This window comes from Colius striatus, chromosome 4, assembly GCF_028858725.1.
Source record: "Colius striatus isolate bColStr4 chromosome 4, bColStr4.1.hap1, whole genome shotgun sequence".
Classification (NCBI taxonomy): domain Eukaryota; kingdom Metazoa; phylum Chordata; class Aves; order Coliiformes; family Coliidae; genus Colius; species Colius striatus.
The window spans coordinates 78,490,268-78,513,472 of NC_084762.1; the positions used below are offsets into that span (position 1 = coordinate 78,490,268).

General features: G+C 35.5%; 1 protein-coding gene across 1 annotated transcript in view; it reads right to left on the bottom strand.

The window, feature by feature from the left end:
• ANGPT1 (angiopoietin 1) overlaps positions 1 to 23,205 on the bottom strand; it is a 161,300-nt gene that overhangs the window by 33,361 nt on the left and 104,734 nt on the right. Inside the window, exons 6-7 of the mRNA XM_061994978.1 lie at positions 18,833 to 18,934; positions 4,918 to 5,084 (exon numbers count right to left, since the gene is read on the bottom strand). Coding sequence (XP_061850962.1) covers positions 4,918 to 5,084; positions 18,833 to 18,934 — 269 coding nt within the window. The remainder of the gene's footprint in view (positions 1 to 4,917; positions 5,085 to 18,832; positions 18,935 to 23,205) is intronic.

The window sequence follows — 23,205 nt, forward strand, 5'->3', positions numbered from 1 at the left end:
CCCTTTTAGAGCTGTGTAATTTTGAAAGAAAAACAAGTATATTTTTCACATACATGTGTTCAGCATTACTCTTTTTAATCATAGATTCTTTAGGCTAATAAAAAATAGTAAAGAGAATACAAACAACCCAGAGAAAAAACAGAACCCTTCTGAAATCACCAACTGGGAATTATCCAGACTGAATAAAATTTTACATAATGTTGGGATTGGATTTTGGAAAAACTGCATGAAAATGATTTTCCATATTTTCTCAGGTACATTTTATCACAGAAATCATAGAAATCACTTTATAGTATTTGTTGGTTTTTTTTTTTTTTAGAAAAAAAGCTATGTTCAAACATGAAACTTAGAACCTTAAATTTTGCGTGTCTTCCAAAATGCACAAGGTATTACCATGGCATAAATGAAAGGTGTTTCACTTCTTGAGCTTTTCCTTTCATTTTAACACACTTCCATTATTTCAGAATTCCTTGGTCTACTGGTTCAGATCACCTTGGAAACTTGTCTCTTTACTGGTTATTATTTCTTAGCGAACTTGTATTATTTGAAAATAATTTAGAGTTCAGAGAGTCTACCATTACTTATTTTTGCAAGTAGTGTTGAAAGAGCAACATGTAATGTGGGTTACTAGCTGAAAATTCAAAGAGCTTCCAAAATAAGAGAGTAACTAGTTTCTTTGGTAAAAATTATTTCAAATGACCAGTAATTTAAGTTTTGAAAAGGTATGCTATTCTGTATTTGAGGTACTGAAAGTAAACATGGCAAATGCCAAACAGTTGTGAAGGAAAGGGGCTGTGAGTCCTGGGATGCATTAAGAAGAGTGTATCTAGCAGGTGGAGGGAGATTCTCCTCCTCCTCTACTCTGCCCTGGTGAGGCCTCATCTGGAATACTGTATCCAGTTCTGGGCTTCTCAGCTCAAGAGAGACAGGGAGCTTCTAGAGACAGTCCAGTGCAGGGCCACCAAGATAATCATCTTCCATATGAGGAAAGGCTGCAGAATCTGGGGCTGTTCAGCCTGGAGGAGTCTGAGCCGGGACCTCATTAATACTCATAAGTATTTCAAAGGTGTATGTCAAGAGGATGGGACATCATCCTTTTTGTCTAGTGCTCAGTAATAGGACTTGAGCTGAAACACAAAAACCATTTAAACTTAAAGAAAAACTTCTTTACTGTGAGGGTGATGGAGCCCTGGCACACGCTGCCCAGGGAGGGTGTAGAATCTCCTTCTCTGGAGGTTTTCAAACCCACCTGGACACATTTCTGTGTGACCTGATCTAGAAAAACCTGCTTGAGCAGGGGGATTGGACTAGATGATCCTTAGAGGTCTCTTCCAAACCATACAATTCTGTGATTCTGTGAACAGGAGCTTGAGAATTGTGGTTCTCAACTTCAGAAGAATCATCTGAATTCTTAGTGGCAGATAGAGAGAATAGCATTCTCTGAAGGGAGGCCAGTTGTTTAGGACTCAGTAATCAGGCTTTTATTTGGCTTGGAGTTGTTTCTATCAGAGATAGTGACATTGGCAAGCAATATAAAGATATTTATGTCATAGAATGCATTCTTGTAGTAATTTCTAAAAAAAGCCTAACATAATTTTTTTTTGCAAAATGTGTATTGGATATACATCCATCTGGACTAGGCACTAGTGCATCTGACAATCATGAAAAAATTTCAATGTGCACATGGCTTAGACTTCATTATTTCCAGAACTGTTACCTTGTTACTCATTTTTTTTCTGTAAACTCATATATGTTTGAGTAAAATAATTGAGGAATAAATCTGTTATCCAAAGGGCTGACAGAGATGGACAAAGCCTTTTTGCCTCTCTGTTTGTTCCAGAATAATGTGAATGGAATGCACATTATTCACCATTCCCTAAACAGGAATTTCAGTTGTACTGTAGGGAGGCCACAAGGAGACCATGAGCAGACCTCATTCTGGCCTTTAACTTGACTATGCAGTAGTACAAGAACCAAAATCTCAGTCATTAGTCTCAAGTCAAATTTCTTGTGAGTTTGGTTGAAAATTGACTTGACATGAATAGCATAATTTGTCTCGTTACACAACATTATACATTTTTTGAGGCCTGTACACCCTTTCTGATCTAATTTCATCAAATCATAGAATCACAGAATGGTGGGGGTTGGAAGACATCTTTAGAGATCATCCAGTCCAACCCCCACTGCGAAAACAGGTCCAGCTATATCAGGTCACATGGGAATGCACCCAAGCAGCTTTTGAAAACCTCCAAAGGAGACTCCACAACATCCATGGGCAGCCTGTGCCACTGCTCCCTCACTCTCACAGTAAAATAGCTTTTTCTCATGTTTAAATGGAACTTTTTGTGTTCCAGCTTCATTCCATTACCCCTTGTCTTGTCACTATATACAACAGAAAAAAGAGATTTTGCAATCTCTTGACATCCAACATTTAGATATTTCTAAATATTAATGAGATTCCTTCGCAGTCTTCTCTAAACAGTCCCAGTTCCCACAGCCTTTCCTAGTAAGGAAGATGTTCTGGTCCCCTTATCATCTTGCTAGCCCTGTAATGGACTCTCTCCAGAAGTTCTCTGTCCCTCTTGAGCTGGGGAGCCCAGAACTGGACACAGGACTCCAAATGATGCCTCATCAGGGCACAGTATAGGGGGCGCAGAACCTCCCTTGACCTGCTGGATACACTCTTCTTGATGCATCCCAAGATGCCATTGGCCTTCTTGGCCATGAGGACACATTGCTGGCTCATGTTCCGTTTATTGTCAACCAGGGCTCCCAGGTCTCTCTCCAGCAGGTCAATCTCCAGCCTGTACTGGTGCATTATGTTGTTTCTCTCCAGACACAGGACTCTGCACTTGCCCTTGTTGAACCTCATGAGGTTCTTCTTTGCCTAACTCTCAAGTCAGTTGAGATCCCACTGAATGGCAGCACACCCTTCTGGTGAATGAGCTGTTCTCCAGTTTTACAATTTTGAAATACATCTTTTTTGTTTTTCGTTTCACAAGAAGAATTTTCATGGATTTCCATGTTAAGAAAATACTGTTTATGTCACCAAAAGATCTTCCCTTCTTCTAATGAAAATGGATTTACTTTATTTTCCTAGATATTTTCCTGTTCATATAGACATCCTGGAGACCTAGTCTGATTCAGAGTGATTTTCCAGGGCTACTCATCAAAATATTAAACCTATTAGAAATCTCCAAGTGCCTACGTTATCAGCCAAGGCAGCAAAGCAAATCCTGCACCTAAGTCCTTTAAAGGCTCACTCTTTGTGGTAAAATTTGTTACAGAAGACAATGGACATATCAAAATTTCAATAAAGGTGTAAAGCTTGGGCTAGGGCTTGCTCTTTGGCTTTGAAGGTTACTGGCACACTACTACTCATGTCTGTACAATCAGACTTTCTTCCACGACAAACTTGTTCACAGGAAAAAAGTCCTATGGCTGCTTTCAGGAATTTCTTGGGAAAGAGTTACTTGAAGGAGGCTAAAACTGTGCCAGGTCCATTTTGAAACAAAACAGGATTTTTTCTTGCTATTTTGCTATGAATAAACCCAGATGAAGCCTGAAAAGAAAACCTCTCTTAACATAAGATCTAATATGTCATATTTTAAACATTCTTCTGATTCCTCAACAATAGATGTTTTTCCAATACAGTACACAGTAACTGTTAGAAAAAAAAGACTGTGTTTTTTTTAGTAAATTCAGCCATCTTAATTCACTCTCTGAGTAATACTCCTGGCATCTTCTCTGATTATCATTGTAATTTTTAGACCTATGTGAAACACTGCCCTTTGACATTTTTTGTCACTTGAAAAGTCCTTGTCCCATCTTTTCTTTACATTTCTGAACATTGTGTTCTACTAAGTTGTAAGGCCCTATAAAATCCACTTTTACACACTGGTTTTATGCTTTGTATAAATAGCCTGTTTTAAAATAATTCCTTTACTCATATAGATTGCTTCTAAATGTAGCTTTTGTGCTTCTACACTATCCAGTAGTGCCTTGTGACAAAGCCCAGAGGACAGGAGCATACTTTGTGTCCCACCTGGGCAGAGTTCTGTCAACAGAAGGAGTACATTGTTCTCAATTCCATTTCTCTGAAGGCCCAGGGAAGAGGAAGGCCATCAGCATTTCTTAGAAACAAGTTACTCTAATTTGAAAGTCTGAATACCAATCTAGTTTCACATATGCTACGACTTCAGTGTTCCGGTTTACAAATATTTATTTCTCTCCTAAGTCTTATGTCAACTAGATGTGCTGTCATAAATAATTTACAATATTTTCCTGGGTTTCATTTTCTTTCCCTAGCATTGTACTATCTGTTCAGATGAAACAAAAAGAAAATTAAAATAATGAAACCACTTAGGTCATCCATATCTCTTGTGTTTCAAATGACACAAGAGCACTTTTGTTATATCGCAGATTTAGGTTTCCTACTTTTGTATCTTAAAAATAAAATGTGGGAGAAATTATTTTTTGGAAAAAGTTTTAATTTCATATGTCTTATTTGAACTGTAATAAATGGCATGTCGCTGCTACTGCTGAATCAAAGTTGTTCAGATAATTCATTGTTTCAGTTTAATGCCTCTGAGGTAGAAAACCTTGAAGCTGTAATGAAGAATCCATATCCTTTTTCTATTCAATCAGTTTTGAGTTCTGATGGTCTCAGACATGCTAGAAGTTACACATTTTTTTTTACCAGTTCTACCAGTCCGCACAATTAACAGATCATCCCTTGCTCTCAGATGTTAGGTTTACTCCAACCTTCCATCACTGAGAAATCTGATTTCTATTTTATTTTTACTCTTTTTATTCACTGTTAATTAAAATTAGTATCATGTTATTGTCCTTTCACAAACGAACAATGAAAAATATTTATTGCTCAGCAGAGTCAAAAGAATTTCAGTAGATTCTTACCTGTAATTCTGCTTTTCATTTCCTATGTGAAATCTGTCATACTGTGAATATGCCCGGTTTCCTTCCCAGTCCATTAATTCAATTCTTAGCGAATATTGTCTCTGACTTGTTATTGCAAAGATAAATTCATTTCCCAGCCAATGTTCACCTGATGGGCTACCAAAACCCTAGAAAAAAAATGTCGAAAATAACTAGATTTAATTATTGCAGTGGGTAGAACTGTTGCACAATAATAAAACCGTCATTATATTTTACCTATACTTTCTAATGACTGGTCATATATTTCTGTGTTCCAGTTTGACTATCTCTAAAATGAATCTACTAATATGTACGATTCAGGAGTGTCATGTAGTTTGGTTGATATTTGAAAGGGCAGTTGAGATGTTGTATTTCTGCTTCAATGGGAATATTGTACATAGTCATATTCCATAATACATTTCATATGATGTTATACCTAGTTATCATTAAGAAAACTAATTTAAAACAGAATTCTACTATAAGCTATAAAAAATAATTTAAATCAACCTAGATTATACATTGAAATCAAGTTAGCTGTGGATCATAGCTCATGTCTTAATCTCTAAAGAACGGAACATTCCTTTGCTGTCAAGTGTCTGTTGCAATCAGAAGGAAGTTTTTAGTTTAAAATCCTTTTCTGTTTATAAGATCTGCTGGACAGGACAGTTTCTGTCAGTAATATTTATTTACTTCATTCTTGATCCACTAAAACTCATATGGACTAAGAATTTGGCTAGTACAAAGTGGTTTATTTCTCACTCTTCTGAGGTGAAATACGATATCTATATACGTTTTTATGCTTTGAAAGTTTTAACTTAATGTTAAGAGTACTCTTATCTAAAGCACGGGTGAGAGTAGTGTAACTTTATTTTCTAAGAATGAAAGTAAACATAAGTAGAATACTCAAGGTATCTAACTCTCTTCACATTTCATATATTAGGATGATCTTTTTTCCAGCTAAGCAAACTATACAATTTTCAAACATAGAAAAACAATAGTAAAGGAAAAAGTATAATCAGTTTTCAAAATGTATTCCTAGGCATATATTTTTGTATACTTTCTATGTTATAAGATTGTTTAAATTTTAGTTAATATTTTACTATATTAAATGTAAGGGGTTTTTTAATGTAATTAAATTAATTTACTATCTATTAAAATTGTTTTTATTCATAAATGATTCATTCATATCTAAGACTACTTAGATACATTTTTGTTCTCCTTAAACACTAAGAATTATTCTAAACTGAAATCTTTGCTTAGGAGACCTATTTCAATATGACTATTCATATTTCTTAAGATAGGAAAAATGGGAGCTAGAAATCTCCTGATTTAGTTACCTTGATGTAGTAGGAGCATTTTAGAAGACCCTTGTGAAAATTTCCTGATCAAATTAAACAAAACATTGGGTTTTTTTAAATTGGATTACTTTCTATCATTTAATACAAATTTATCCTCACTAAACTGTGACTGCCAGCTACAGGAAAGAAATAAGCACAAAAGCAATTCTGGTTTTGGAATAAATTAGACTGCATCCAATCTCAAATATTTTCCTTTGTCATTCTCTATAAGAAGTTACTTTCCCTCTGCGCTCCCCATAATGGTATTTAACAGACAACATTTACCTTCAGTGTCAGATCATGAATTAAACCATGTAATCTGACATTAACTGTGTCAGTGGAATGTTCAAGAGGGTTGAAACTAAGAGTTCTTTGTGACTAGAAGTTAGGTAATGGGAAATGTGTCCCTGAGACACATTGATGTGAAATCAATGTTCTTTATACAATGTTTTAGTCACTCCTAACATGAGATGGAAGCATTGAAAGTACAACTTTCTCTCTCTCTTTTGTTCCTTATTGCATTGCCTTGGCTCCAGCCCTGACTAGTAAGATCTAGCCTTCGAGAGGCCATGCGACAATTGAATTAAGATCAAGCACGACTAGTAATTCATTCAGGTAATGCATAGGTATAGCACTTTCTAAACTTCTGAAGAAACTTAATTTAAAAAAATTTAAAAGTTTGAAATTTTTTGTCTGACAATAACTACACAGCTTTCCTTATTTATATTTTACACAGGACTGCTGCAATAGCACTACTACTCCAAACAAAATAAAGGAGTTTTTTTGTTGTTCCTACATTAGAGAGCACTCTATTCAGGAGTCAATTCTGTTTTAACTAGTCTACCTGAGCAGATATTTGGTGCCTACTAATACCAGAAGTTGAGAAGTCATGCTATATTTGACTTCACTGAGATGAGTACACTAGTTTATGTTGTGAATAAGCATGTATGGCTTTTGGTTCAGAGACCATAAAGTAGTACCTGTGTACAAAGCGCTTAGTCTGCAAGAACCAAAATTCTGTAGTCCACAGTGAGTCTCAGAGAAGACTTAAACTGAAATATGAGAGGATGCTATTGGTCGACTTTTCCTTTCCTGCACATTATTTCATTGTATTGTCCTTGTAAATTAGACAGTCTCCTACATAAGTCCCTGTAAATACTGGTTGTAAGCTAATACTGATGACATCTTGCTTTGGCCTCTGCAGTCTTTCAGAGTTCCTGCTCCTCTAGCTTTCCCCATGATGATGTTTCTGTATCTCTCACCTACTCTTTTGATTGCATTCTCATGCATATTTGTATTCATACTTACTTCCTAAAATACAAGTTTGTTCTTCACCTACATAAACCCAGTCTGCAGCTGACATCTCTTTTTGTAGCTTTCACTGTTTCCTATCTGTTCTCTTGATCATTTACCTGTCCTTGCCTTGACTTTCTGACCTATCGCTGCTACATATGGTATCTTCTGTTCTAGCAGCTTTGTCAATGTCATGCCAGAGAAGTCAGTGGTTTGACACCCTCTTTCACTCCTAGTGATTGCCACTTGTCTAAAAGGAAGGGAACATATACCCTGTATTGACAGCCTAACAGTTTGTCTCCCTAAAATCCAGAAGGCTAAAGTTGGAGCATATGTTCCAGAATATGTTCCTTTGCAGTCTACATGGATTTTTATTCACAGAACATATATTATTATTCTTATCAGCTGTCTCCCTTTAAAAGAAGACTTTCAGGAAATCCTTTCTCCCTTTTTCCCAGTGCTGGGAAGCTGAAGGGACTCCCCTTTGAACTGTGGCTTTATTGAATTATATTTGTCTTATCTTATTTAGATTACAGCCTATTCAGGATGTAGTACGTGTGGCTTTTTTAACATTATGTGTTCCCATATGTGTTCTATATAAACTCCAGACTCCATATATAATCATTCTGAAATAATAATAACTTTTCTTCTTCACATTTACACTTCCTTCTCCCTTTTCACATGTGTTACTACACTAAGATGAAAATCTATCACTAAGTGGTTTGCTCTCCTGACCAGAGGAAAAGAAGTAACAGCAAAAGAGACCAGAAGGAATAAAAAATGAATATAAAAAATTATGAGGAAAGTTATCACATTAGTTACAAAAAACTGAACCCTGTTATAAAGAGATACAGTACTGAAACTCAGATTACAAATGCCTAGATTAAGAATTTTTATATTTTTAATTTTTATAGGAGTAACATCTTTTTAAACAAATGCCTTGCGCTTATGAAAAGAAAACCAAAGAAGCAAGTGGAATATAAAAAATACCTCTGAAACATGGGATTTTCCTAAAGAGAAGTAGTAAATTTTATTAAACACCTAATATGGCTGGAAAAAGAAATAAACAAACAAACAGACACTCAAAGCTTTCACAGATCTAAACCAGAGAGGAGCAGTACATTTTGTTTAAGTACAGACTGGGGAACAATTTCTTCAAGTATAATTTTATTATGCCAAGCTCAACTGTTTCCAAACCTGTATTTAGCATGCAGTTTACTGCCTCTATTTCAGGCACAGAAAAATATTTGCATGCTTCCTGTTTCTTCCAGATTGACTGAGTTAATAACTACACAGCTTTCCTTACTTATATTTTACTTAGACTGGTGCTGCTATAAGAGCCTACTACTTTGAAAAGATATGTAAGCCTTTGTGTGCAGAAGAGAATGACATATTACTAGCCATACACCCATGAAAAACATGATTTAACTTTCCATTTCCATTCTCAACCCTCAGGCTGGCAAAGAAACTTATTATGTCAGGTTCTTTTGATTTGCCTTCAAGACCTTTAGCCTTCAAAGTACTCTTCAGAATTTTATCTTCAAATACAAAATCTTTTTTAATTTTATTTTGGCCAGAAAACTTAAGGAAACAAGTTTGTTCAGTTTTTATGACCACCTGTCCGTTATTTTTGAGCAATGCATTTTGAACAATATTCATGTACCAAGACAAATAACTAAAACTTGAAGTTCAGCAAGGTTTCGGGAGAACTGGTGTTCGAGATGAGTTGCTGCTGTGAAAAATGTTGAAGTAGAATCTCAGCAGTTGTCTATTCCAGTTGCCTAACAACAGGCACAGACCGGGAACACAAGCACAAATGCTGAACACGTATTGCCTTGAAGGACCCATAGGCATCTGGGAGGAATTTGAAGGGCATAAAAGGGGAATTTGTGCTGTTGCAATCGAGAATCTTAGAAAATAAGAGTGATTCAGGAGATTATTAATAATGAGAATGGAACGTCTATGTGGGACATAGAAGAAAAAATCCAGAGAGAAGCAGATCTCAATAATTTTTCTGTTCATGAGAAAACTTAGTAATCTTTCAGTAATGAAATCTAAGCATTTTAGTTAATGGAAAAATAATCTTTATACTGTTACTCAAGTCTCTGAGGTCCCAAGTGATAAGATGCCTTCAGCCTTGCTTAAGACCGTACTTATAATCTTCTATGGACAAAGAGTTTGGTTTTGAGACTGTCTTAGAACATAGTGTTAAATCTTAACATTAGGAGTCACCTAGTCCAGACACATAGCTGTCATTAAATATATTTGTTTCCCAGAACATATGCACTCAGGCAGCATGCTCACTGAATTGGGATTTTTTTTGCATTCATATTGCTATAGCAAATGCCTCCAGAATAATTTGTAATTAAAGTCAAGGAAATACATGAGGTAATCCAAGTCATCCTCAACCTACTAGGGGAAACATAATCTGTATTCCATGAATGTGTTTGTAGTTTACTATATTTTAAATTGCTCTAAAACCCAGCACATCTTAAGCATTGTTACAAAATTGTATTTTAAATTAGTAAGAGACACTATTTTGTCATTAGCTTTCTATATTTTGTTCATTGTATGTTTCCAAGTAAAGTAATTAATTTTTTAAGTTTTGTGTTTCATTTAAAAAGTACTTATTTTGCATTTCCCTTGAATGTTGAGTAACATTTTGGGATGACTAGCAAATCAGAGCCTTTGAGTTAGCTCAAGACTGCTTAATGTAATAGGGAAAAGTCAGAAATTTCTGAAAGCTTTTAGTTTGACATTTCCCTCATTAGCACTCTAAGTAAGTTTGAAGAATGTATCAGGTAAATATGCTTATATTACCATAATATACCTACCTGTCCACTACTAGCCACAGATAAGATACATAAATCCTTGTACTGATGTAGCAAAGATCATTTTAGTGTTTAATGCTGTTGTTCATAATAGAAAAAATTTCTATTTTTGCTGATGAAAATTACACCAAAATTACATTTTATCATTTTTTTTGTCTGAAATAAGTCAATTAAAAAACCATAAAAATCACAACCAATTAGTAAAATAGATTTTTTTATCAAAACATAATCATGTAGTGTTTTATACTACATTCAGAACAAATTGTTCTTGTAGACATGATAATACTCATTTTCAGAGTAGTTGGAATAACAGGAAATAAAACTTTACTGATGTTTTCAGTCCCATTTCTGTACTAGGATGAAGTGAAGGAGTTTTCTGATTCTTTATGCCTATAACTACATAGGAAATGGGGTAAATTCTGACCTAGTGTCCAACTATTATTTTAAAAAAATAGATGAAGAGTCATTTGTTGTTATTTTGTATGAATTGAAGTACTTAGATCTAGGAATCACTGACAAAAGTACATGATTTTATGATATTTACTCTAGATGATGTCCAGGTTCTACATTAACTTATTTCCAATTGCATGGTGATTAACACAGTAAAAACTACTAAAGCAATCATAAGTACAAAGAAATGAAATTCAATACCAGTTTTTAAAATGACCTTAAGAATTTACAAAGTTGATACTTATTCAAAAATAATAAGTAGGGTGCAAAAGAGTTTTATTAGCTTTGGCAAAATCTATGTGGGTATTCTGCTTGAATCATGTTTCTCCAAGTTCATTAAACAATTATCTCTCTTACTTTATTTATTTTGTCTGATAATGCTCATAGGAAGCTTTGACTTTTTATAGACAAAACAAAATTGAAACCAGACTCAGTCAATATATCCTACGGGTTCATCTCCTGTCAGACAATTCACTGAATAGAGTAGATAATAATTCAGTGTTTTAAAGCAGCAATGTCTTCCCAGAAGTCATAAAGAATATTCATCTCCTTTTGCTTTAGTTGAGAACATGGAATAGACTTTATTTAAGAAGATAATTTCTAAAAAAGTCAGTATACCTCTTCATTTCCATCATGTTCAATTATTCATTGAATGATTTGAAGGAGATGTGTGGTGTACAGACATTGCTTCCATTTTCTCAGAAAAATAATACATTAAATACTGTTAATTTAAAAAATATAGAAAAATAATGCTAAACATGAGGAATTATTTCTATTAAATGCTAACAAATACTTAGTGGCAAGTTTTAAAAATATGTTTAGATTGAAGCTAGAAATACCTCGTCAAAAACTAAAACCAAAACAAAAACTAAAACCTCCAAATCTAAAAAGACAATCCAAAGAAAAAAAAAAGTGGGTTTCTTTCACTTCAGGCAAAAAGAAAGAACTTTTGGAGGTAGGACTTGATTTTCTTTTCTTTTCTTTTCAAAAGACACTGTTTCGTTCATTCAAAGAGCAAAGTTTCACATGGCTAGGAGCATAGGAGGAGGACTAGGAGCTACAGGAAAGGCCAACAGTCAAACATTCTGCATGTGAGTTTAAGCAGGGACTTAACTCTATAATCCATCTAAATACACAAGGTGTCAAATTTACTGGTCTTTTCTGTCTTGCTTGGGCCCATCTACTACACTAAACAGCTGAATAAGAATAGAAGATGACTGACTCCAGAGTAGAATAGTTTTAGTGCTAATTTGACATGAGTCAAATCTTAAGATACATTCCAGTCACCAAAAATCATTTCCTTATATCCAAATTACTTGGTAAATGTTTAAAAAAAACAAATTTGTTTTAAAGAAACAAATTACTTCCATGCCATCTATCTCAATCTTTTGATTTAAATTATTTTTCTTTTCTATGTAGGCAACTTAGTGTACTATGGTAAGAAATGTGTTTGTGTCTATGTTTAAAAATTATCCACATCTGAAGTGTGTCTTCACTATCCACTCTTTCTCATAAGCATGCAACATAATAATTCCACACCACCATTACTGCCAACCTGTCCTGTTCATTAGTGGTACAGAAGCAGCATGCCTTCTGTCTTTTCCAAGGATATGTTTTCCTCAGTTTTTGCCTTTCTCACAGATCTATCGGGTCCTCAAGTCCCTCATTCTTGCATAAAGGACCATGCTGATATTGCAAGACACTTCCTAAAATTCTTATGCCATTCACAGGGGAAGAACATGAAGCTGTTTCTGCAGAGGTAATTATGGGATGAAGCTGGAACACAAAAAGTTCCACTTAAATATAAGAAAAAATGATTTTACTGTGAGGCTGACAAAGCAGTGGAACAGGCTGCCCAGAGGGGTTGTGGAGTCTCCTTCCTTGGAGGTCTTCAAGACTCGCCTGGACATGTTCCTATGAGACCTGATCTAGGTGAACCTGCTTCTGCAGGGGGGTTAGACTAGATGATCTCTAAAGGTCCCTTCCAGCTCCTATCATTCTATGATTCTATAGTGAGCTAAATGAATGATTTTACACAGGTAGTGTTATGGAAGCTCTCCTCCTTCCACAAAACTTTCTGTACTCCTTTCCTTTCTCCAGGTTAGCTTCAAAAGGCCTCCTCATGTTCTTTGAATGAAAAATTCTTTCCCTCAGAAGTGTTTCAGTAAGTCACAATGGGAAGGAGAAGCTGTGAAGAGTGCTCTAAACAGTCCCTACTGCTCTAATAAGTAGAAGAAAGCAAATCAGTAGATTTGCTCAGCTCTGAAAATAAGGTAATCCTGTGCAAACTGTCATTTGAGAATGGTCTATTAACCCTTTCTGCTTGGGCATTATTTGTGGAATGTTACATGAGTCAAATCAAAACTCCACTAAAATTTAATGATGAAAACCTTGTGTCACAAGACTTTTCACATGCAGTCCATGGCATTGTTCAATGTGATAGTAATGGTATGGCCTAGGAGATGAGAAAGAAATAATTGAATCAAAAAGGAGTAAGATCCCCATTCACTGGATCCCTCCTATGCAAAACAAGGATAACTAGAATCTCTTGTTGGAAAAATTCAGTTAGCTAAATATAGGAAACAGACCCACATCTTTGCCCTTGGGAGATTCCTTCAGGCCAAACAATTTGGGGGTAAAAACAGTGAAGATGACAATTCATATCTATATGAGATCAACCAACAATCATATTTTTAAGCTTTACATATCTGACCATATGTACATTAAGTTTAATATTTTGTTATTTTGCTTATATTTCTTTGAGTCACCATAAAATACATGACTTGAATTTAGCTGAAGTCAAAATCAGTGGAGGAAACGTCTTACTCTCATAAAACCCCAGACCTGTTGGTAGCTAGGAATCCCTAGTTTGTATGTATAAGTGCATTTTTCATATGACAATAAAGGTTTCTTCATTTTAAATTCCCATCAAAACTACAAATGGCTCTCTGAAAAGCTGATCAGTGTTTTAATTCCTGTGAACAACAGCAACATCTTTCTAAAAAACCCTAACAGGTATCACCTGACATTAGTTTCAATGACCATTTCAGTACTTGACATCCTGTAACCCCATGGAACTGCACCATCTGCCTGCAGCAGAATACTTCTTACCTCCCAGTAATCTCTTTTCTAAAGTAAAAATTTTCACATTAATGAAGATTCAAAAAGTGAGCTTTTGACAATGTCATTTAATGAGAAATAGTCACAGAAAAAGCAGTGTTACCATCTTCAGATCTGTTTAATAGTATTTGAATTCTCTTTTAAGAAACACACAAATACAGCAAATGTATAAGCAGTATTAGGCTACTGTGGATACAACAAATGTGAAGATATTGTGGCCATACAAATGCATAATGTAGCTTAAATACTTATAATCCAGAAAAATATTTAAAACTAATTAAGAATAGCTATTTTTATCAAAACTAAGAATTATGACAGATATTCTTTCCATAATTATGAGCAAAGTTCTTTTTTTTTTTTAACAAGAATATTTTCCTCATTTGATATCATGTTTTTTATGTAATTTTTGTTTTAAAAACCCCACATCTGAAGTAATTTTCTGCTGAATGAGGGGAACGAGAATCATGACATTTACACAATTTAAAAATGAGCTTTCTGCACTTTTATGCAGTCGGCCTCTCACTTGAAAAAGAAAGTGATGAACATAATAGTCTAACGTGGCTGGAAAGGGTTGGAGATCTCTCTGTAGTTGTTTGATTCTTCAAGAGTTTGGGGAGAAAATAAAATCTGCATGCTGTTTTTAAATGGACAAAACTGCAACAGAGAAATATCCATCATCAATTAATGTTCCAAAAGGAAACAGTACAGCAGCTTGAGATTTTGCCTCTTTGCTCAACTCAACTACAATGCTAATTGTAGTGAAGATCTATTTTGAAACAGAAAAAAACCCCACAAATTAATATTGATATTGAAGAAATATGGAACAAAAAAGTGTTCAGATTTTAGAGACAGGAAGTGTGGGCAGAAAGAATGATAACAAAACTGAAGCCTGGAACTGAAGCTTTCACAAGAGAAGTTAAAATGAGACTGGGGGACCATAAAAAGGAATTAGGAGATCACATTATAAACCAGGAGCTGGACACTTTGCAAATAAAGCTTAAATGTTAGTAAAGTCTGGAAGTTTTTCAAATGAATTGAAAGATGGTATTAAGACATAAAATCTTTGTTGGAATGCTAGTTCTTGTATAAATAATTCGGGTAGATGTAAATGCTCAAATACTCAACTTGGAATTCATAGGATCTGCAAGGAGTGGCTGGCTGAAAACATGAGGTAATCAGTAACCATTTGTTGCAAACTAAGTCTTCCAGGAAATGGGTTGGACCTATGTCCAACCTAGAACTTACTCATAAAAATAAAGTATGGAAAGTATATAAAAGAACAGTAGAAAACATCATGCTGAAAAGAAAAGCAAAGACTACCTGAAAAGGTGTTCCTCTGTCTTTTAGGTAAGTAGAAGACAAGTATCACAAGATTAATTAAATACTAATTAAAATGTAGCAAGGCTCAGAAAAAAGTCAGATTATTCCAGTTAACATATGTAAATGTCCACTAGAACTACATCCAGAAAAAAATTCTGAGTACATTTTGTGAAGAGCTGTGAATAGTGCTCTAAACAGTCTCTACTGCTCTGCTAAGTAGAAGAAAGCAAATCAGTAGATTTGCTCAGCTCTGAAAATAAGGTAGTCCTGTGCAAATTGTCATTTGACAATGGTCCATTAACCCTCTCTGCTGTCTGGCCCTTAGTGTGCTGCAGAATGTACCCATAAGAGAGCATAAATTATTTTGCATTGACATCATCCATACTGGCACTATGGAGTTAGACATCAATTTGACCCAAAAGCTTTAAGGAGAAGGAACTGTAGCAGAAATGGAAGCAATTTTGTAGATGCACATTTCAAGCATACAAAAATGATAGTGATGACTTCTGGCATCTGGTAGCAGTTTGTTTTAAGCACTGAACTGGTGTTGGACTCTTAGATGTTAATTAGGACCATGAGATTAATAGGGTGTGGAATTCAGTGCTGAACATCATTCTTACCTCAAAGAAACAAAATAAACATCATCTGCTGGTCAGGAAGATAGGAGACGGTTGCCATAAAACTTAGAAATTCAACTGTGAGTCTAATGTGTGCAAATGGTCCTAATCCAGTTTATGCTATCATGAGTTATTAAAAAAGGGATAGCTTTCATCAGAGAATGAAAAATAACACTGTAACAATAAAGGCATGTGGTAAAATTGGTGATCATTGAAAAAGATCATTGATGATCATTGATCATTGGTGATCAATGGCACAAAATCAAGTTAGAGGTCTGTGGCCAGTGGAGTTCAACAGGGATCAGTTCTAGGCCAGTCTTATTTATCATCTTCATCAATGATCTGAATGAGGGAACAGAATGTACCCTCAGCAAGTTCACAAGTTCATCCCAAACTGGGATGGCTGGCTGATTCCCCAGAAGGCTGTGCTGCCATTAAGCAGGATCTCAATCTGCTTCAGAGTTGGGCAGAGAGGAACCTCATGAGGTTCAACAAAGGCAAGTGCAGAGTCCTGCGTCTAGGGAGGAACAACCCCATGAACTAGTACAGGCTGGGAATTGCCTGGCTGGAGAGCAGCTCTGCAGAGAGAGACCTGGGAATCCTGGTTGACAATAAACTAACCATGAGCCAGTAATATGCCCTTGTGGCCAAGAAGGCCAATGGCATCCTTGGATGAATAAAGAAGAGTGTGGTCAGTAGGTCAAGGGAGGTTCTTCTCCCCCTCTACTCTGCCCTGGTGAGGCCTCATTTGGAGTCCTGTGTCCAGTTCTGGGCTCCTCAGCTCAAGAAGGACAGAGAACTTCTGGAGAGAGACCATCACAGGGCCAGCAAGATGATCAGGGGACTGGAGCATCTTCCTTATGAGGAAAGGCTGTGGGAACTGGAGCTACTTAGTCTAGAGAAGAGGAGACTGAACAGGATCTCATTAATATTTATAAGTATATTATTGGTGGATGTCACGAGGTTAGGATATTCCTTTTTTCTATTGTAGCTGAAGCTGAAGGCACCAGCATGAAACTGAATCAAAGACAATGATTGCCTCATTGTTACCAGGTGACTTCTGTAGCACAGCAGTGCTGTCACATTTGCAGAGAATACTCCATGTGGATCCTTTCCAAGTTAACTACTCAGGGTCAAAGAAAATGGGCAATAGCCAAACTGAGACAGCAAATAACTTGTGAGGGCAATAGCAGTACTACAGGTTGGTGGCCTGAGTCCCTCTCTGTCTCAAAACCTGGCAATCAGTACTTGCTTGTAACTGAGGCCCAGGAACAGGCCATCCCCACATGCTATAAGAAGAGCTTGAGGCAAAGAAGACTGACCTGGTTGCATAGGGAAATTTGGATTAAAATCAGGGGGGAAAAAAAAAAGCAAGTTTATGGCCTCTGGAAGAAGTGGCAGACAACTCATAATGAGAACAGAAATGTTGTTAAGTTATGTAACGAGATAATTAGAAGGTCAAAAGCCCAGCTAGAAGTCAAACTGGCTGCACAGGTAAAGGGTAATACGAAAAGTTTCTGTAAATACATTAACAGTAAAAGAAAGACCAGGGAGAGTCTCCATCCCCTATTAGATCCAGAAGGAAATTTGGTATTAAAAGATGAGGATAAGGCTGAGATGCTTAATGCCTCCTTTGCCTCAGTCTTTAGTAATAGCAGCATTGCCACTGAATTCTAAATTCCTCATAAGTAGAATTATTAGCATCTTAACATTTGGTTCCCCAAAAAGAAATTGATGTTGTGTTTTTTATTTTACTCAGAAGGAAAATAGAGCAAAACAATTTTAAAGATTCTTGCTAAATTAAAACTTTATGTAATAAAAAAAACTCATAGTTTCTGATTTTGCAAATCCATTTAAAATACCTACTTGTCATTTTAATATTATTTTTATTTGGTATATATTATGGAACAGATTACATCTTCTGATTATCCACAGTAACAGAGATCTAATTCAAACAGTTATTTTTTAACTCAATTTTTTTAATAATATAAAAATATTGAAAAGAAAGTATCCATAAAATCAAAAATTACATTTTGGCTCAATAGTTTTATATTACATTTATTTTTCAAAATAATAGATTCTGTAATAGAGCTTTTTCCATTAAAATTTACAGAAGTGAACTTGCTTTTCTTTTTAAATGTTTTAAATGCTCTCATAATTTAGTGCTTTTTGAAAATGTGTAGAAAAGACTTTCTTTTTCCAGTCTGATAACACAGTTCTGAAAAATTCACTGAGAATGTCATTGACACCCAAGGCAGTCCTCAGGGACCCAGAGAAAGAAGCTTCCTCCATCAGAAAGTTTTAATCAGGCAGTGAATTAAAAAACTCAGAAGTTGTTTATATTGGAGTAATTTTTTTTGGAGTTGGCAAAGGAAAAACAGCCTGTTGAAATCATGTAATCTGTAATTTGGTAAGTTATTTATTTTCTTTTAATCCTATTTGAAGTTTCAACATTTCCAGTACATTAGCCTGATTGGCAGAGGTGTTGTATGACTTGGGATAAACCCCAGTAAAATTTTTCAATTCTATCTGAGATGCTCCGAGTTCAGGAGTTCCCCTCAGCTGAAAACATCTATGCATTAGGAACATCGTCACATACCTGTTACTCCTTATTATCACAGAAAGTCAAAAGTATAGCAGGACAGACAGCAATATTCCTTAGTGCATATGCCTGGACCTGACCTCATTTTAATCTCGGTAACTAATCTGAAAGAAACCCTAAGTCATGTGAAATAATACTCAATCAATCGAGTAAAAAGGATATGATGATTTTCTAACATTACAAATATGACAAAAGGTATCTCATGAAAGACTGCAGGACCACACCACATCACTGTAGGCAAAACTATCTGCTTAAAATAATGACAAGTACTATTTGAAATCCAATAAATCTAGGAACCATACAGCTGTTTCATATTTTCCACCTTACCATTTTGTACTCTTTCCAGCTTTTTTGAAAATCCAGACTCCCATCTTCTCGATGCTGTATAACTGTCCATCCTCCTCCAGCAATTTCCATATTGCAAAAGACCTATGCAGTAATAAAATAAGACCCAAACAGTTTAAAAAAACCCTTGCATTGGAATTCTGTCATCCTAGGGGGAAAAGAAGATATCTATCAACAATTGAACTAAGGAAGCCTGTTTTCCTATGGATTCATGCTCTATGCCCTCCATGGTATCCTTGATCACTTCATTACAACCAGAACTCTCCTTATGTTCAGTGTAATTCTCCCCGTAATATCTTCTGTATTTTCAGTACATTAACCAAGAAGATCTCTTCATCATCTCCTGCATCCTCAGCAGAATCCTTTCATCTTCCTTTTCTATGAAATCACTCCCTTCCTCTTAATGAACAAGTCTGTTCTTTCACTGATAACAATGTTTTCCATAGCTTTTAGCAGTGTCATTCTGTCTAAGAATCTTCAAGAATTCTTACAGAAAATACACACAAAAAAGTTAAAAATGTAGCATAGGTGACATTATTCCATTTTGGTTTGTATTTTAATGTTACTTACAATGTGCCAGGCAGTGTACCAAACAAGAAATAGTGGGTATCAGTCTAAGCTACCTTACAGCTGATAGAGGACATAGATAGGAATAGGCCCAAGAAGTGAAGTCTGTGGTACAAGCTCAGAAGTTAAGACCCATACCAAACACTTAAGATGATATTCTGCCATCATTGACCTAATAAAATTCTAACTTAGACGCTGGGGTTCTGAGTATTAAGGATAATTAATGATTTGACAATTTTGCTGAAGCTTGATGTGAGTATAATTGTGTCAAATTAAATCTTTTAACAATCTTAAATAATTCATATAATGATCAAAATGGATATTTCAGTTTCATGTCTTGTCACTCTTATATTATCCTTTCAAAAATATAGAAGAAAAATTATGAGAAAATGAAAATACTACTTATCTATTCAATTTTCCCATTATAGGGCAAGTGAGAATATTCATTTTTATTCCTATATTTGTATGACATTTGATTTTAAGATATAATTAATTTTTTTAGTGTTACTTTTCCAAGAGAATTTCCTTGGTTTACATTCCCATATACTCATTTGTGCCATATTGACACTGCAACTATCCTAGATTTCATTTGGTGGTGCTCTTGAACAGTTACATCCCACTTTTTAAGTAAGAAGTGAGTATGTAAGAGGTATCACCTCTTTTGTTATTTACATCAACAAAAGTCAATTTATTCATCGCTGATCAGTAATTTACAGCTTTAAGTTGCTTTGACTAATTGAAAGTTACTATTCAATTGAGCTAAAAAAACCTTCTTCTCTCAGTTGGCTGGAGAACTATATTCTACCCTCAGGCTAAACAATTCCAAATTTTTCCTACTCATAAACATTGCCACAGTAATCCTATGCAAGCACTCTTGTTTCCATTTGCTCCAGGCATGCTGTGTTAAGTCCCTGTGTAGGTACAGGAGGGAAATTGAATACAGAACAGTACAAGCGTGTGAACTTGATTTAGGGTAACCACAAGAAAACCAATGATTTGCTAGAGAAACATTTTGGCACTATTCCTCCTTCAGGGAAGACACTGAGGGTTGAAACATTTATCTACAGGATTTAATTTCTTTAGTCTGATTTACAGTGAGCATTTCTAAACAATGGATTTACTTTACTTGTAAGTCATTTCAAACTCCCATGAATCCACTGCCAATTTTTAAAGCATTAAATCCTCAACTGTACTAAGGCTACTCAATTTAAAGACATGCACAAACAAATGATGGGGTTTTCATACTAAAATATGATAAAACACTTATTAAAATGCTTTGATGTTTTCTGAATAATATAGGGAATTAGAAAACTGCATAGTGAAAGAAAGGTTTACCAGCAACACATTATTCACTAGACATCATTGTGTGGTCTGGGACTTTCCACAGTGGTAGACCCAAACACCTGCTGTCTTAACAGGAGTGCCAAGCTGATTATACATGTTAATTGTGCATAACTCTAGCCAACAAATGTCCTGGGCTGGCTTCTGTCCCAGGTAAGGTCAAGGCACTCAGCCATTAAACACCTTTTAACATGCTGTGATGTTTAACTCATAGTAGAAAAGAATATACATGTATCTCTAGATTCTATCATCAATAAAATTAAACCTGATGTAGATTAAAAGACTTTGAACATCGAAAGCATTACGCTCTTGTCTTTGAGTAGAAATACTCAAGCTCCTAAAAGATATATATGAGATTATTTATACCTATTTTAGCTTTATGGACTAAATTATTAAAAACTTCATAACAATAATTTGGAGATAAGACCAATTTTAAAACAAACAAAAGGAAGAGGATTACCACACATTGCATTTTAAATGCATGCACACTAAGACATCACAAGTCTACATTTTTTGTGTGGAACAACAAGCTCAAGACCAGCCATTTCAGATGGCTTCTGCTATGCAGAAATCAAGCATGAAAGCAACCATGTTGGAGTGATAGTTTCCACAGTATACTGGGCAAGTAGACATTTAATGCTTTAAAATTCTAGTAGCTATGCTCAGAGAGACCATTAACATTGATTTGGCAGGAAGTCCACAGTCAGAAAATGGAGGGAAAGAAGTGACAGCTGTATTCATGGCAGCGGTGGCAATTGGTTTTGCAGAGCCATAAAGGCCCAGACATATAGACTCCACTAGCAATTAATAACACTGCATCTTCAGTGCAGTGCACCCAGAAGTTGGTAGAAGTTATGCTTGTGAGAGCATTAGAGGAGACAGTAAGAGTCAAATATGATTATCTGAGGGGAGATACAGAGGTTCTGTGTTCACTCAGACCAGCCCCCCAGCCTATTTCAGCTCCTGAAGGTGAACTGGTTCTTTCAGTTTCAAAATGGTGACAACCTCATTCCCACAGCTCCTCTGCTCATCAGCAATCTCTACTTCTCCTGTAGCTGAGTTGTAAGCACAGAAGAAAATTTTCTACAAATATATGATGGTGAAACCAGCAAAAAACTAGAACTGACAGTAACAGTTGTATATATGACACAGGACTATTTTCTGTCAAATGTCAGGATTCTAGTAAATAACCCTTAGGAAATATAAAATGAAATTAAGGTATTTTTTTGTAATCAGAAGTATGAAATTACTACAGATGAGACAGTTGCCGGTGGCTGTGAGTATTACAGAAGGTAACAATATGTTAGGCCTTTTAAGACATGTCAGAGTTGTGCATTGCATTGTAGTAATCCAGATAACTAATCTGGTTTTAAATAAGCAGTACATCTTCATGGAATACCTATTTGGATATTAGCTTGGGTCCCAGAGTAATCTAATTGTATCAGCATGGTGCTACCTCTGGGCTAATTGGTCCAGGCATAGTGCTGCATTTATGTAATTTTGAAGCTATCTCAGCTGGAGTTAGTTCAGCTATCTCTGCACAGCACTAACTTGCAGCCTGTCAATACAATCTTAATGTCTGAAAAAACATCTGTTAAAGCAATCACGCTCCTCACTTTAACACAAAAACGCCTGGGATCAACTCTTGCTGTGTTATTGCTAGGGCAAGACAGAAACAGGTGGTAGCAGAAATACACACACACATGCACACACTGTATTTCACACATTTTCTTGCTAAAACAGGAAACCTCCAGGAAAAAATAATGCATTGATATCAGCTGAGTTGTGCTGTCATATTGATTCATAGCATCATCTGCAAACAGAAGTGCAGCAGAAACACAGGGTGGCCTCCGTAGTGTCACTGTCCTTGCATTATCAGTGATGTGGGTTTAAGGTAAATATATTGAAAATATCAGTCAGTGTTTTCAGATAACCATTGTTTTCCATTGCAATCCAGCTTCTGGGAATGGCTTATGAACTAAGGCTAAGAAAAAACACTGTCGATTAGTACATGCAGTTTGGACTTTGAGGTTACATCTCTGTCTTGAGTGGAACAACTTCTACAGAACTGCATTTATTGTTCTTTTCTTGTTCTGTGATGCTTAAAGGGGTCTCCATACTCACCAGTGTTATGCTGATCTTTGCCCATAGCACTCTCCCATGCTAGTTCTGCTCATAGTTTAATGAATTCTAATTCCTTAGTAAACTACAACATTTTGACATTTACAGGCTTCCAATGATCTCTAACAAAATCAAATACAGCTTAGAAATAAGATTTATGTACCTTAATAGCATCATAAAATGACTATAGACAATAATATTGGTAATATTTCTTATTGTTCTTCTGTTTACAAGGTACCATTTCATTGCAGTGAGAATAAATTTGTCAGATGGATGTGGTTCCCTCTCTTCTGTTTCTCCCACTTTCTGGATACCATTGTACTCTC